The sequence below is a fragment of the Oryx dammah genome, unplaced genomic scaffold, assembly GCF_014754425.2.
Source record: "Oryx dammah isolate SB20612 unplaced genomic scaffold, SCBI_Odam_1.1 HiC_scaffold_2, whole genome shotgun sequence".
NCBI classification, from domain to species: Eukaryota; Metazoa; Chordata; class Mammalia; order Artiodactyla; family Bovidae; genus Oryx; species Oryx dammah.
In genome coordinates, this window is record NW_024070186.1 from 92,594,727 (window position 1) to 92,610,306 (window position 15,580).

Here is a 15,580-nt window from a genome sequence, read left to right on the forward strand (position 1 = left end):
CTTGTTGTTTTTTTTTTGTTTTTTTTTTTACTGTTCTTTTGTTACCAAATCAAACTTGGGTGTGCTTTCTCACATGCGGTACAGCCAGTCTACTGAAAACAGTCTGTGGTGAAGCACTTACTGTGGGCACCAAGCAAGGGAATCCAGGCAGCTAGTGCTTAAGAGGTTCAAACACTTAAAAAAAATTAACTTATTTATTTTAATTGGAGGCTAACTACTTTACAATATTGTAGTGGTTTTTGCTGTACATTGACATGAATCAGCCATGGGTGTACATGTGTCCCCCATCCTGAAACCCCCTCCCCCCTCCCTCCCCATCCCATCCCTTAGGGTCATCCCAGTGCGCCAGCCCTGAGTGCCCTGTCTCATGCATCAAACCTGGACTGGCGATCTATTTCACATATGGTAATATACATGTTTCAATGCTATTCTCTCAAATCATCCCACCCTCGCCTTCTCCCAGAGTCCAAAAATCTGTTCTTTACATCTGTGTCCCTTGCTGTCTCACATATAGGTTCATCGTCACCATCTTTCTAAATTCCATATATATATGTGTTAGTATACTGTATTGGTGTTTTTCTTTCTGACTTATTTCACTCTGTATAATAGGCTCCAGTTTCATCCACCTCATTAGAACTGATTCAAATGCATTCTTTTTAATAGCTGAGTAGTATTCCATTGTGTATATGTACCACAGCTTTCTTATCCATTCATCTGCTGATGGACATCTAGGTTGTTTCCATGTCCTGGCTATTATAAACAGTGCTGCAATGAACATTGGGGTACACGTGTCTCTTTCAATTCTGGTTTCCTTGGTGTGTATGCCCAGCAGTGGGATTGCTGGGTCATAATGCAGTTCTATTTCCAGTTTTTTAAGGAATCTCCATACTGTTCTCCATAGTGGCTGTACTAGTTTGCATTCCCACCAACAGTATAAGAGGGTTCCCTTGTCTCCACACCCTCTCCAGCATTTATTGTTTGTAGACTTTTAGAGAGCAGCCATTCTGACTGGCGTGAAATGGTACCTCATTGTGGTTTTGATTTGGATTTCTCTGATAATGAGTGATGTTGAGCATTTTTCATGTGTTTGTTAGCCATCTGTATGTCTTCTTTGAAGAAATGTCTGTTTAGTTCTTTGGCCCATTATTTGATTGGGTCGTTTATTTTTCTGGTATTGAGCTGCATGAGCTGCTTGTATATTTTTGAGATTGATTCTTTGTCAGTTTTTTCATTTGCTATTATTTTCTCACATTCTGAAGGCTGTCTTTTCACCTTGCTCAAACACTTTTAGGGAAAAGTTTTTAAAGACAGGATGAGAGAGAGGGATTGCAGTGTGTGATCAGCTCATGGACATCCTTCTGATTGATTGTTGGTAAGGTAATCAGGAGTCAGCATCATCAACCTTCTGGTTCCAACACATCTGGTGTCTAGGTGTTTGTGGGCAGCATAGAGTTAACTTCTTCCATCTGGTGGGTTTCAGTGTCTGGAAAACAGCTCAAAGGACATGGCTCAGAATATTATCTATATAGTGCTTGAGGAAGAACTAAAACTCCTTGACTTCTTTTAATAGCTAAACTGTCATAATTTTATCTCCTTTTTCTCCCATTCTGTCTGCAGTTCTTCACTTCTCTGATTAAATTTTCTCTTTGGAACTCAGGGGAGACATCGGAGGCTATAATTTCTGTACACATAAGAGGCAGGTGGAGGAGATGGAGGAGGGTTTCTTCCGGGAAGGCCCATAGGGTCCTCCTCGGTTCCAGTTTGAGGCCTTCAGATGTATTCATGTCAGTAATCCTACTGCTTAAAAACAAACAGGTGAGCCTCAGTCCCCTCTCTCCCTCCCGTCTTCATCCTTCTGTCACTCTGGGCTGTTACGTGCACATTCTCCTTGGGAGCAGCTCCAGGCTGTGGAGGTGCCTCTGCGCCTCGCTTCCTGGGCTGTGTCGTGGTTTTGTCTTCATCCTCCCGTGTTTGCTTGCGATGGGAACAGAAGAGATGCCTCAGGGGCACACCTGGTTGGTGAGAGGATGGGAAGGGCTAGAGCCAGAGCCCATGGCTCCTGAGGCCTTTGATTTTGGAAGGAAGGTGGGGCCATGGCACTGATTTGGTACTGCTGAGCTTCCTGGGAGAGGGGTCGCGGTGTGGGAGGAACATCTAAGGAAGGTAATTAGAGATGGATGGTGGCTCAGAACACACATAAGAATATTTTGTTCACCCAGGACAGTGGGCACGAATAGTGTAGATGTTGGTGTTCTTGAGCACGTGTTATGCACCTGTGCCCGGGGGTTTCTCAGTTCATCATCATATTATGACACTTAGTTGTTAAACTTCATGAATGTGTGCCAGCCAGTTTGTGGTAATAATATCCTTCCCAAGTAATGCTAAGGAGGAAGGACGTAGGAAGACCGGGGCTTCCAGTAAGGACAGCAGCCACAACCCGAGTGGGCTTCCCTGGTGGCTCAGTGGGAAAGCATCCACCTGCCAATGAGGGAGATGCAAATTCAACCCCTGGGTCAGGAGGATCCCCCGGAAGAGGAAATAGCAACCCACTCCAGTATTCTTGCCTGGGAAAATCCCATCAGCAGAGGAGCCTAGCAGGCTACAGTCCATGGGGTCGCAAAAAGTGGGATACAACTTAGGAACTAAGCAACAGACACCACCACCCAAGTGGAGAAGAATTTGAAAGGAAAGTGCATTCTGTGGACATGACAGGCTTACCTCGGGCTGGCATGGCTTACCTTTAACCCAGTAGGGAAAAGTGAAAGCTGTGTTTTTTCTTTATTTAGAAAAGGAATATTGTAATAATGGCTTTATTCCCCCCATACCCTCTTGTCTCTTCTGAAGAATCTTCCTCGAGCATTCCATACTGATTTTTAAAAATTGAAATATAGTTGATTTACAATATTGTGTTAGTTTCAGGTGTACAGCAGGCTTTTTTTTTTTTCACAGATTATATTCATTACAGGTTATTAGAAGATACAGGTATCTTGTGCAATACAGTTTATCTGTTTTATTTATAGTAGTTTGTATCTGTTAATGATCCCAATTTTGTCAATTATAATCTTGTGCAGGCTGAACCTTTGTAATTGCCAGCAGCCTATGTTAGGGCCCTCCAGTTTGGAGGCTGTGGGTCCCTGGTCATGGCTGGGGAAGGTAAAGGAAGAGAATGGTGTATGCAAGGAATGTGAGGATCCCAGCTGAGAGCAATTTCTCATTCCATGGAAACAAAATACAATAGGTACTATGAGGAAACTCCCTATGTATTTTCAGCTATTAACAAGGCATGTGCATTTTTTTAAAAAGGTTGGAAACCACCATCCCATGCCTATTGATGTTCCTCATGTAATTCTTTCAACCAAGGTAACATGCAAGTCATTTGAAGGACTCGCTATGAAAGTTCTTGTGGTGGAAGATAGTTTTTTAAGACCTTTCTTTTCCCACTCTGCCTCTGTACTTGCACCGGGGATTGAAGCCCATGACACTGGAGGCGTGGCTTCTGCTTGCTCTGCCGGGAAGGTTGGCCTCAGAGGAACCCAGCTTTCCCAGTTGCCCACCCTTTGCGGTCGTTTGCCACAAAGAGGCCAAGCTTTTTGAGTTTTGTAGATAAGACTGCTACTCTTGCTGGGGATTATATGGGTGCAGTCTGTTTGCACACCACAGATACTTAACATGAAGAATAGACTGCTATAAAAGTTTTTATCGATTTTTTCTCACTTATACTACCAGTCCTTTTTATAGTGCTTTATGGTTTATAACATTTTTACACAAATTTTATTGATGCTCTTGAGTCAAGAGAAGTAGGGTAGAAGAGGATGTGGAGGTCCCTTTACGCAATATTGTCTTCATCTGGGCCTCTCTTATTCTTTTTTTTTCAAGACGTGCTGCATGGCTTGTGAGATCTTCTTTCTCTGACCAGGGATTGAACCCAGGACCCAGCAGTGAAAGCACCAGGGCCTAACCACTGAACCTCCAGGGAATTCTCTGGACTTCTCTTATTCTTTAAGGAAGGTTTCTTATCTCTACATCCTTGTCCCAGCCCCTAGAGAAGTTTGGTTTCTTTTGGACTCGAAAGTATATTCCATTCTCATCATTTTTTCCCTGATTCCCTCCCTGGTTTTTCTGCCCTTTTCCCCCTCACTTCCATTCAAGCCCCTAGGGGGCTTGCTTTTTCCTGGGGCCCCAACTGCTCTGTGAATGGACTCTTGGGAGAGAGGAAAGACATTTTCTGCCAGACTAATAACATCCACTTTTCTCAAGTCCTATGTGTATATAGTCTCTCTCAAAAGCCATTAAGATGTCTCACAAAATGGAGCGTATTCAGGAACATTTGATAAGTTCTTCCCTCATCACATTCCAAAAAGTTTTTTCAATTTTTTTCAAGATAAGCTATTGCCGCCTTCATTAGCTTCAAATATAGTTTGAAGACGGTCTTATACTTGCTGAGAGGGCCAGACCAGTCTCTCAAAGATATTCACAGAAGAGGGGGGCCTCTTGGCCCCTGGGAGTGCACCTGTACAGGTAAGCCTCCATTGTTCCACTGGCAGCTGCTGAAGTAGAAAACTCAAATAAGATTGAATCTTATGTATGTATGTGGGGAGTGTGATGTGTGTGTGTTTGTGTGTGTGTGTGTGCGATTTGGGGCCATGGGCCGAGAAGTTGGAGAAGGGTGGGACACAATAATTGAATGCTGGCTCTGTATTTCAATTTTCCTCAGTTTATAAATTTTAACTTTCCAATAGTCTTATAGGTAAATATGTAGTACTGTAAAGAAAATGCAGATTCAAGTAACTTCCCATAGTTGGTAAGAGGAAGAGATAAAATTTGAACCCAAGTTTCTTGACTCCACTGTCTTGTTTTTCCCCCCCAGAACACTCAGGAGATTATGAGGTTTCTCTGTGAAGGCAGAAAGGGCAGAGATCTCCTTTGTATTAATGAGACTCTGGAATAATAATACACAGTAATACAGGACTCTGGAAATAATATACAAAACTTGAGATGTACCCATTAAAATGCCTTATCTTGATGTCCTAGTACATTCTTTCACTATTGAGTAGGAGTTTTGCTGAAAAACTCTTACTCACAGCTATTGTTTGAGGGCCAGTGAATTTAGACCAGTATATTTGGTCATTAAACATCACAGTGAATTGAAGTAACAGGATATTAGTTGGCATGTGGGATTATGGGCCAAACAGAGATCTTCAGATGAGATTTATGGTATAACTTCCTGTTGGTATTTCTTACAGGCTGTTAGCTGTTCAAACACATACTTCTCACTGAATCCTCCCAGTCCCCCGTGAGACCTGTCTTTCTGAAGCAGGTTCTAAGAGGCTGACTTGCCTGAGTCATGAAGTGCTGGGGTTGGGAGTCAGGTTTTGGACTCCAAGGCTCGTGTTCTTCCCCACTTCATGGTAACAAAACAACAGATACACAGAGAGAGGAAATAAAGGTAGGCAGAGTTATTTGGAGACTGTCTTTCTAAAAAAGCCCAGGGACACATCTGCAGATAAGTAAGTGGGATTCTGACTCATTGCAAAAGCTCTCGAGAACACACCATGGGGAACCTCGAGGTGTCTCAGGAAAAGGGAGTCAGACCAAGTCTTATCAGAGCATTTGGGTTTGGGGTGGGTCATCTGGGCAGGGTTTAAGCCAGCTCTGTAGTGGACGCTGTCAGAAAGCAGGGGCAGTTCTCTGATTGTGTATCAACACATTTTATCCACAGGGGACTAGTGGAAGAATAGAGCTGTAATTATAAACACGTAGCAGTCACTTATTTTAGCCAAAAAAGGGTGTGTTTGGCATTTTGTGAGTGGCACAGTGACCTTATCTTTGTGCTTGGACAGAATCATGAAGTGGCCTTGATTTGTTTCATTTCATGAGACATTATCTGAAGCTGATATTCTGTGAATTGTTTAGGTCTAGCAGGAGAATAGCAAGGCGTGGTTGTGAGCACCAGGCTGGCTTCTGGAAGTCAGGGGCTGTCTTTTTTTGAGAGGGACTCAGGGTGGATACCACTAGAAAGTAGGGCATGGCAGCAACTTTCTGTCTAACCCCAGAAGTTGGCAATTTGTCTTATTTAAAGAAGATGTTTGCTTCTGTTTTTGGAGTTGTTTGCAGTCTCGGGGGAGGGAGGCTTGGGAAAGGGTTTGGTAGCTCTACATTTCTCAGCAATGCATCTTTTTCCAAGATGTTTTGGATCTACTCAGTAGATGTGGCCATTCGAGCTTTGTGATAAAAATGTCACATATGAAAGCAAACTCAGTAGCTCACAACTAGTCTCCCGTGTTTCTTCTTTCTTTTAAAATTTTTTATAATTTTTAATTTTTTGGCCACACTGTGTGGTATGTAGGATCTTAGTTCCCTCAGCCAGGGATCAAACCCGGGCCCCTTGCGGTGAGATAGTGGAGTCCTAACCACCAGACTGCCAGGGAATTCCTTCCGCATTTCCTCTTTGATTGAGCCTCACATACAGGAGGTGATAAGGATCTGGGTGAGGTGAAGCAGAGAACAGAAACTAGGCACAGGAGAGGAGACTGTTGATTCTACAGAAATGAGAAAGCAGCTTAGCTTCCAATTCCTCAACCACAGCCTGCTTGTCGGTCAGTCTGGTGGGGGTAGGAATTGGAGTGAGGTTGGAGAAGGAAATGGCAATCCGCTCTACGACTATTGCCTGGAAAATCCCATGGACAGAGGAGCCTGATAGGCTACAGTCCATGGGGTTGCAAAGAGTCAAACACGACTGAGTGACTTCACTAAGAGGAGGTTAAGAGGAGATTCAACTTTCAAACCCACGTGATGGTTGCTATTTCTTCTTGCCTTTATGGGTAGCCGGAAACTACCTGGTCTGCTGCGTAGATTAGGAGCAGTCCCTGTTTATTCCAGCCGATGTGGGAAAAACTTAGAGGGCTAAAGAAAATGAGCTTCCTAATGTTCAGGGTGAACAGCCTGCCAGAAGCCTGAGTAACAGTCTGGGGAGGAGACGGCCGTCCAAGGAGCGTGATGACCCGTCCAGTATTGCAGTTGGGTAAGACCTACCCCAAGGTCAGCCTGACACATTTGCAGTGTCAGTTTGGTGGTAAATTGTTCTTCACCCACCTGATAAGCAGGTCTGTTGAAGCGGGAGCTTTCTCGAGATGCTTTTGTCTGCGTGTGTCTCCAGCCAGCAATCCAGAGCCCAGCTCTCCTGCTGTCATCCCTCTCCCTGGACTGGTGGAGTGGGTGGGGGCCTTAATGAGGCTGGGTCTGGGTCCCCCCTGAACAGTGTGGCTTGGGTCTTGCTGTGAGCCCTTCTTCTATCCCAGAAGGAAGAGGGGCAGGGCTTGGCTTCCAGGGCAGGTGGAGAGGGTGGATGCAGGAACTGGGTAGAGGAGCTGCCCTGAGGTTAAACTACAGAACCCGGTACCAGGAAGTGCGGAGTCCTGAACGGCTGGACTCTGCAGGGAAGCCCTCAGGCCCGGGTCTGTCTCAGCTGAAAGATGTGTCCTCCCCAGCTGCCAGGGGCTGAACACATTGAGTACTGGGCTCAGGGTCTTAGGTAGGAGCCTATCTGGAGAGGGGGTGGTGGGTAGTGACCAACTGAAGTCCATTCTTTTTCTAGTTACTTCTTGGTGGAGAAGGCAGGGGGTAAAATTTAATGAGCAGCCAGTAGGCCATCTTTCTCCACAATAGCTCTTTCCAGCTTGCATTTCTGTACTGGATTCTACCAACAAAGATCCATTTCAGTTATTCAGGAAAAATCTACAGAGAAGATTAAGAGAGTGTGGACTAGCTGTCACTCACACTTTAGTATGAATTAGTGTACACAAACGCTTTCCCTTAACCTAGCTGAGATCAAGTCACAGGAGAATGGAATTTTGTAGGGAGAGAGAATTTTGAAGCTCTGAAGCCTTCAAGAGGGAAGGCAGGAGTGGGTCCGAGACAGGATTTGCTCAGGCTTGAGGGCACTGGGAAATCCAGTTAGGCAAAAGAAAAAGACACCAGAACACGTGAGAGAGGATGGAAAGGGAGAAGGGAGAGGTGTTTCAAAGCTTTGCCCAGAGTAAAGCTCCTTTCTCTTCCTTTCTTCAAAAAGACCAGAGAGAAAGTTCTCGGCCATGTGCAGGTGTTATTTATCTTGACACACCAAGCTCTATCCTGGAGAGGCAAGTGAGGCCGGGGAGGGGCAGGCTGGTGGTGTGTCATGACAGGAGCCTTTGACCCCTGTCCGGGGAATAAGGTCCTCCTCGAGCTTTACCACCCAGGTGCAGGCCAAGGTGCCATCCCCCTTGCTTTGTTCCTCCCTGCCCTGGGGCTCAGTCTGATGCACAAGAAAGGCTAAGGCCTGGAACCCGGCTACTGCATGAGAGTACCTGAAATGCCAGGAACATTTTCTTCATGGCCGGGGGCGGGGTACAGCTGAGCAGTTGGAGTCAGAGATGCAGGGGGAAAGGATTTGAGGAGCAGCAGCCCCGCAAAATGTTAACAGAAACTTGAAGTTCCAACCATTTAAATGTACAGTCAGATTACCCAGTATCTATGGGAAGCCACACCTTACTGCATTTTCCATCTCCTAAACCTTAATTCCCATGAGCCTCCTAAGCTCTTCTGTTGGAAAACCCATTTTGCTAGACTCATACATGACCAATTATGACAGTGCTAAAAAGAAAAGGAAGTGAACATATTTAAAATCCTCTTTATTTATATAAAGACAAATGTTGTTTTAAGAAATTCCTTCAGGATCACAAAAGGAAACAGATCAGAAGAAAAATATTTTTCAGTGCACAAATCACCCTAAATCACCTAAATAATAGCTGGCTTGCTTTTTCCCTGTTGGAAAGCAGTTTTAGGTTGAAGGTGGTAAATATGTAACAGGTCTCTCCTTTGTCCCAAAAGTTCATTTACTTTAATTAGTGGGGGAATTGAGGTTACCAGCGTGAATCACTCTGCAGTGTCTGAGAGGAAATTTCAACCACAGTTTGCTCAAGATCAGGCCTTGCCTCGGATAATAAAGGGTTCCCAAGCTAGCTTTAAGAGCATCACTTGAGTCTGTAGGTGGGAGCCAGCATAGAACAAAGGCAAAAGATACGTTTCAGCAGTCTTCTCCTTACTTCTCTCACTGGGACAGTACTGACACAGTGAAAGCCTTTGAAGGGTACTTTTAGAAAGCAGTGAGAAATACAGGCAGATTTGCTATCGCAATACAGATTTGACTTGCAGTATAACACAGGTTCCTAGGAATGTCTTTATGCCCCCACATTAAAAATAAACAAAGATAGGAATAGTTATTATCTACTATCCTAAATCCTCCCTTTCCTACAGCCTATAGAAATGTTGCAGAATCCTAGATCAGGGTGAAAACACATGTGCTGAAAATTTCAGGAGTCTGAGAGGCTAAAGGAACTCCATACCAACTGACTTGGCAATGTGAGGAAGAATGTGTAAGTTCCCAGGCAGCACAAAGGTCGAACCTTAGGAGAGCGCATTTCCAGCACCAAATCCAAAGTCACTGTGGAGAGTGGTATGGTGCGTACACCTCATTCTTAATAGTCAATTCTGCTCCAGTAGAACATGGTACCCAGGAGAACCCAGAACTAGAATACAAGAAAAATAAAAATAAATAAGGAATTGTTCTAGAAACACTGGACTTGTGGGGGTGGGGGGGGTGGGAATTATGTTAGGTTCATTCAAGCTTAGGCGACACTGGATTTTGAAGAATAACCTTGCCTTAAGCATCACAGGGGCAGAGGTGACTGAGTCCATCCTGTCACACGCATTGCAGGTGGATTCTTTACCAACTGAGCCACCGTGGAAGCTTATCCTATCACGCAGTGAACCAGTATTTTCCCAAATGGCCAGTCATGAGTGGGTAAAAGATTTGTGCAAATTGCAAGACACACCAATGTAATGTCCTTTAATGTAACAGAGCCCTGAAAGTTCTTTGACGAAGTTTCAGATTCCATACTGCAACTAACCTTTTAGAAACTACTACTACTTGACCAGTTTTCGGTAGTGCCAAAGAAGAATATTCAGTTATTTTCAGATAAGGCTACCAAAATATTCCTCTTTTTTTTTTTCAACTACATATCAGTGTGTAGGATGGATCTCCTTCAAATCTTTCAATATAAGCAACATATTATAACAGATTAAATGAAGATGAAATATGGGAAGCCAACTGTCTTCAGAAAAAGCCAGACATTGAAGAGACTTCCAAAAATGTAAAAAAATGAAAGCGACTTTTCTTTTTGTTTGAGAAAATAGTCTCTTTTTTTCCCACAGAAATATATTGTTCACAGTAACATGTAATAGTTTGTTATTGTTATTTTAAATGAATTAACACATATTTTAAAAAATTCTGTGTTAATTTGTAACAGGGTTAGTTGGTTAATTTTCCCCATAGATAAAAAGTTTTTGGAGTCCTCAGTAATTTTTGAGAAAGTGAAAAGGGGTTCTGAAGCCAAAAGTTTTGAGACGGCTTCCTGAATGCAATGGGTCTTAATCCTGACAGCAAATTAGAATCATCTGGAAAATTAAAAGGAAAGACCTGGGTCCTGCCCCTAAACCAACTGAAATCTGAATCTCAGAGGCCGGGGCTCAGGTGCTCCCCTCCAGCACCCCCATGCGGTTTTAATGAGCGGTGAGGACTGAGACCCACTGCCATACCCTCCTGGCTGCACGTGCATCAGATAAGGTGGCAGAAGGACCAGGGGAGACTGGTGAAGGCGGCCCTTTGTAAGGAGGGAGGCAGGTGAGAGTTGGGCAGGAGGCATCTAGAGAAATGACAGTCTTTGATGTCTACTTGTAATGAATTTATAAGATCGAGAGAGAGGGAGAAGTGCAAGTGCACCCCAGTCAGCCAGAGAAGAAGCTGATTGGTAGGTGAGATTCACGCCTACCTTCCCCCCGGAAATTCACTCTCCTTCCCCTGGTGCCAGCACCCTGCTGACAAGCCCCCAGGTCTGAGCTTTTGTTTCTAGACAGTCCAGTGTGGTTGAATTAACCAGGGACAGTCTCGAGGTCTCTCCTCATCACTATCCTCTCAGAAATAAAACATGCGATGGGAAATACTCACAGTCCAACAGAGAATGGCAAATCCAAACCACGCAACTCCCCAGGCATGTCGGTTCATTGGTCCAGAGATCAGCTCATAGCAGCCCTGGAGAGGAGTGGGCGATTCCACATCCGCGTGAAAGGGACCGGAAAAAAGAGGTTAAAGATGGTGGGAAGGTGATTTGAATCAACGCCAGCCCAAAGTCCAATTTAACATGACCAGGCTATTTCTATATCCCCGTGGATAGTCCCCCCCCCGCCTGGACAACTGTGCTCTACTGAAGAAATAGGAATAATCCTGATGAACAACTATTCTATATCATATTTATTTCTGTTTCTTTTCATTTGATCTAACTAACCAAGGTGCTGCTATTTTAGCAAAATGTTTTCTCATATTGAATATGTGGCAATGTAAAGTATTCTTAATAAAATTTGAGGTTTCTTTCTCTCCTTAAAGATTCCATTGGTGATTTGTTTGAAGGCAGAGTCACTTTTTGATTTGTTTTTCAATAAAAGTGCTTCTAGTTAATGAGAATTAGAGGTTTTATTTTTTAATCATTAAAGGAACTCCTACACAGTGCTTTCTGAATTCTCATCTGACATTGTATTCAACATATCTTTACAGGATTCTAGAAGAGCCATCACGTGTGTGCGAAAGAGTGATTCATTTTTTGCTCATCGAGTCATTCATTCATTCACGTATGCCATAATCTGGTTAGTTTTATACATAGCACATTCTGTCCTGGTAGCTATGCAAAGTGCTGGAGTAATACATATGCATAGGGCTAGACCTGCCATCTGAGTGGCCTCTGCTAAAGCCCTTGAAATCACGGGAATGCCTAGGAAATGCAGTGACCAGATTGGTTTTATGAATACTGAGATCTAGAGAGAAATGTCTTTGAAAGGCTGAGCTTGAAGTTTAGGCCCTGCCCAGTGTCTACAGTCCTTTCCGACCCTGCCCCAGTCTCTTGCTCATCCACTCCCATGCCCTGGCTTTGCTATATGTGCCTTGATTTCTCTCCATTTACCCTACTCCATCCACCTGACACCTCCATTCACCTTGATGCTCAGATGAGTCTTGGAATTATGCTTAATTGTTTTTCTCTTAAGCACATCTGTTTAGATTTAAAATACACTTCAAATCCAAACATGTATTGCTTCCTACTACCACCTTGGTCCACCATGGCCTCACTCCAGGGTTCCTACAGTCTCTGCTCGCTGGTTTCCCTGAGGCCCAAGTCCACCCTTGACACCCAACTAGTTTTCATACTGTGCCAGAGGGGTCCTAGTAAAACATGTCAGATCACTTCGCCTTCTTCTGAGCAGGAGCTCAGAATCCTCTGAAGGTTTCCCACCATCTTAAGATGAAATTCTAAGTCTTCACGATGGCCTGTGAGGTGCTATAGGATATGGCCCTGCCTCTGTCTGTGGCCCCAGCCACTGCTAGCAGAAGCTGTCTCACTGCAAAGCTTGGGCTCAGGGCTCCTTAGTTGCAAGACCATTTCAAAGCCTTGTAGCTAATTTTGTATTCATAGTATGCAAAAACATTTAAATTGTTTTTCCAAAGCAGAATGCTGCTGCTAAGTCACTTCAGTCGTGTCCAACTCTGTGCGGCCCCATAGACGGCAGCCCACCAGGTTCCCCCGTGCCTTGGATTTTCCAGGCAAGAACACTGGAGTGGGTTGCCATTTCCTTCTCCAATGCATGAAAGTGAAAAGTGAAAGGGAAGTCGTTCAGTTGTGTCCGACTCTTAGCGACCCCATGGACTGCAGCCTACCAGGCTCCTCCGTCCATGGGATTTTCCAGGCAAGAGTACTGGAGTGGGGTGCCATTGCCTTCTCCACCAAAGTAGAATACCTCCCCACAAATCTGAAAAGCTTTAGGCCCTAAGAAATCTACCTTCTTCACTCCTCCTGTTCTTCACTTGTTCTGGCCTTGCCAAATGGATTGCCTTGAGAGCCCCCACCCTAGGGCCTCTTCACTTGCTACTTCCTGTGTTCAGAACTGTCTTCAATTTTCTTTAATTGAGGGTCTCCTTTCCTCACTTAATTCAGAACTCTGTGCAAGTATCTTAACAAAGCCTTTCCCGACAACCAGAGAAAAGTCTCTCCCCATCATTTTCTATATCTTTATCCTGCTTTATTTCTGCCCATAGCACTTACCACTACCTGGCATTGATTGTGTATTGGTTTGGTAACTTGTTTGTGGTCTGTCTCCCATACTACAGTGCAAGCTCTATGAGGGCATGGACTTTATCTTGCTCCTTACTGAATCTCTAGAACCTAGAACAAGTGCCTGGCGCAAAGTGGGCACCTGGGTAGGATGAATGGAACAGGATAGAAAGTAATAGCTACAATCATGTTATTCGTGACACACTTGATGCTTCACAAACACTCTTGTATCCATCTCTCACTTGGTCCCCCTGACAATCCTGGGAGGTGGTCATTTGTCCAGTAATATGTTTAAAAGCCCATTATGCCAGGTGCCAGGCTCCAGGCTGGGCATTCAACTGTGACAAGGCGGAAATGAGTCTTGCCCTCATGAAGCTTACAGAAAAAAGTCCCAGGTTTTCACCGCTTCTCATTTAGTACCTTTCATGATCCCTTATTCTCATTGTAGTGGTGCTTACCTTCATCTTCCTTAGTTCCATCATAATGTTCTTGAGGTGTAGTGAATCAGAATTTGCACATAGCATTTTAGGGGCAGATGAACCATGATGTAAGAATGTATGTATTTGCATTTGACATGCTATGTGACATTCTGGTGGGTTTCTATTATTACTATCCTTTTGATAATGCCCCTCATTTTGTTAGCCTTTCTTTGTGAATTGCAGATCTCACAAAGCTGTTGGATTGCCTCAAAACTGGGTTGTTCAGTTTTAAATGAAAATAAAAGATAAACATTTTTCATTTTCACCAAGAATTTCATTGAACAATGTATTTATTAAGTGAATGAACTTTCTGGCCAGCCCAATACAATGTGGATGAGAAAAAGTCATTCACCTCTTCTTTTGACCACCTAGCAAACATTTGTTGATGCCTGTTTTGTGCCAGGCATTATGCTAAGTACTGAGATACAGAATTGAATGATGCATGGCCCTCAAGGAGACTAATGGAAAAAACAGGCTTGTAAGCAAATACTTATTTTTCAAGGTATCAGCTGCAATAATAGAAGTAAAGTCTATGAGGTACTGGGGTGGCATACTTTGCTTTGTGGAAAGGGAGTGCTATAGGACAATTAGCAGGACCTGTCACTTGGAGAGTGGTGGTGTGGGGGAATCTAGGAGGTCAGAGAAGGGAGAATCAGGAGGAAAGTGTAGATAAGAGATTTAGTCAGGGGTGAGTGAGGGGGATTGAGAAAGTAGGAGCACAGGGAGTCAGACAGAGAGGAATTTCAGAATGCAGGAACTGGGTGTGAGAGCATGACTGAATGACGTGAGTTTGTAGTTGTGGTGTAGCTAGTGGGTGGAGGAGATGGTAAGGCAAGGACTGTTAGGGAGGGCGAGACAAAAGTGTCAAAAGGAGTGTAGAGTTCCCTCATTACTAGAATATTCGATGTGTAAGGGAAAATGGTGTGGCTATGAAATAAACCAATTTTTTGATGGCAAACCTCCTTTTTGGTCTCTTTCAAAGACATGATCAGTGTGTATGGAATTACAGTCCAACCAAGATACATCTTCATGGGCTAGTTCCAAGGTTGAAATGTTAAAAGCATTTTATCATTCTTTAAAGTGATCGTTATATTGCAAATTGTGATTATAGGCAATACATTAAATTTTTTTTTAGGAGTCTGAATATAATTAAAACGATACCAAAACAATGTTGCCGAAAGGCTAAGTGAGAGTTTCTTTGACCAACTCTACAGCATAATCTGTATCACTCACATGCCCTTTTCTGGGATAGTGCAACCAATCCTAGTGTAGGCACCCTTCCAGAGGCGGTGGTGGGAGGGTGGTGGTAAAGAGCGGGGGAGGGGAGGCATGATGACCAGCAGTGCTCTGTCCTTCATTCTGAAAGTACATATTATTTCATCTGAGGCTGAAGAGTCTGGCATTTCTCAATTACTTAATGTACTGGCACACAACTAGCTTTGCTCAAAGTGGTAACTGGCACAGCAGTGTAAGCATTTTAGAGGCTGACTTCAAGTGTATGAGGATTCTCTTCAGGGCTTTTTGGGATGATCACCAAGTTCCTCCTTGGCTTAGAGTCTGGGCTCTGCAGCCAGGCTGCTAGCATTTGAGTCCTGACTCTTCTACCTACCAGGTGCATGACTTGGGCAAGTACTTGTTAGTATCTCTATATCTTAGTTCCTCTTCTGTAAAATAGGGATCAAAATGGCACTACCTGATGAGCCTTACTGAATTAATATCTGTATGGCACTTGGAATAGTGTCTGGTATTTGATAAGTACTCAGTAAATGTTAGTTTTCATGATCATCATATCATTCTCATCAGGCTGGAAACACTTTTTCAAAAACCAATTGTATGTAAACCACATTTTACCCAAATCACCAATCAAATGTTTTGGGAAGACTATCCTAGCGTACCACTGAGTAAGGA

General features: G+C 43.8%; 1 protein-coding gene across 1 annotated transcript in view; it reads right to left on the reverse strand.

Annotated features, from left to right (window-relative positions):
* Window positions 1-8,651: 8,651 nt before the first annotated feature.
* Window positions 8,652-15,580, reverse strand: part of UPK1B (uroplakin 1B) — a 29,694-nt gene continuing 22,765 nt past the window's right edge. Inside the window, exons 7-8 of the mRNA XM_040251248.1 lie at window positions 11,045-11,128; window positions 8,652-9,566 (exon numbers count right to left, since the gene is read on the reverse strand). Coding sequence (XP_040107182.1) covers window positions 9,516-9,566; window positions 11,045-11,128 — 135 coding nt within the window. The 3' untranslated portion in view covers window positions 8,652-9,515. The remainder of the gene's footprint in view (window positions 9,567-11,044; window positions 11,129-15,580) is intronic.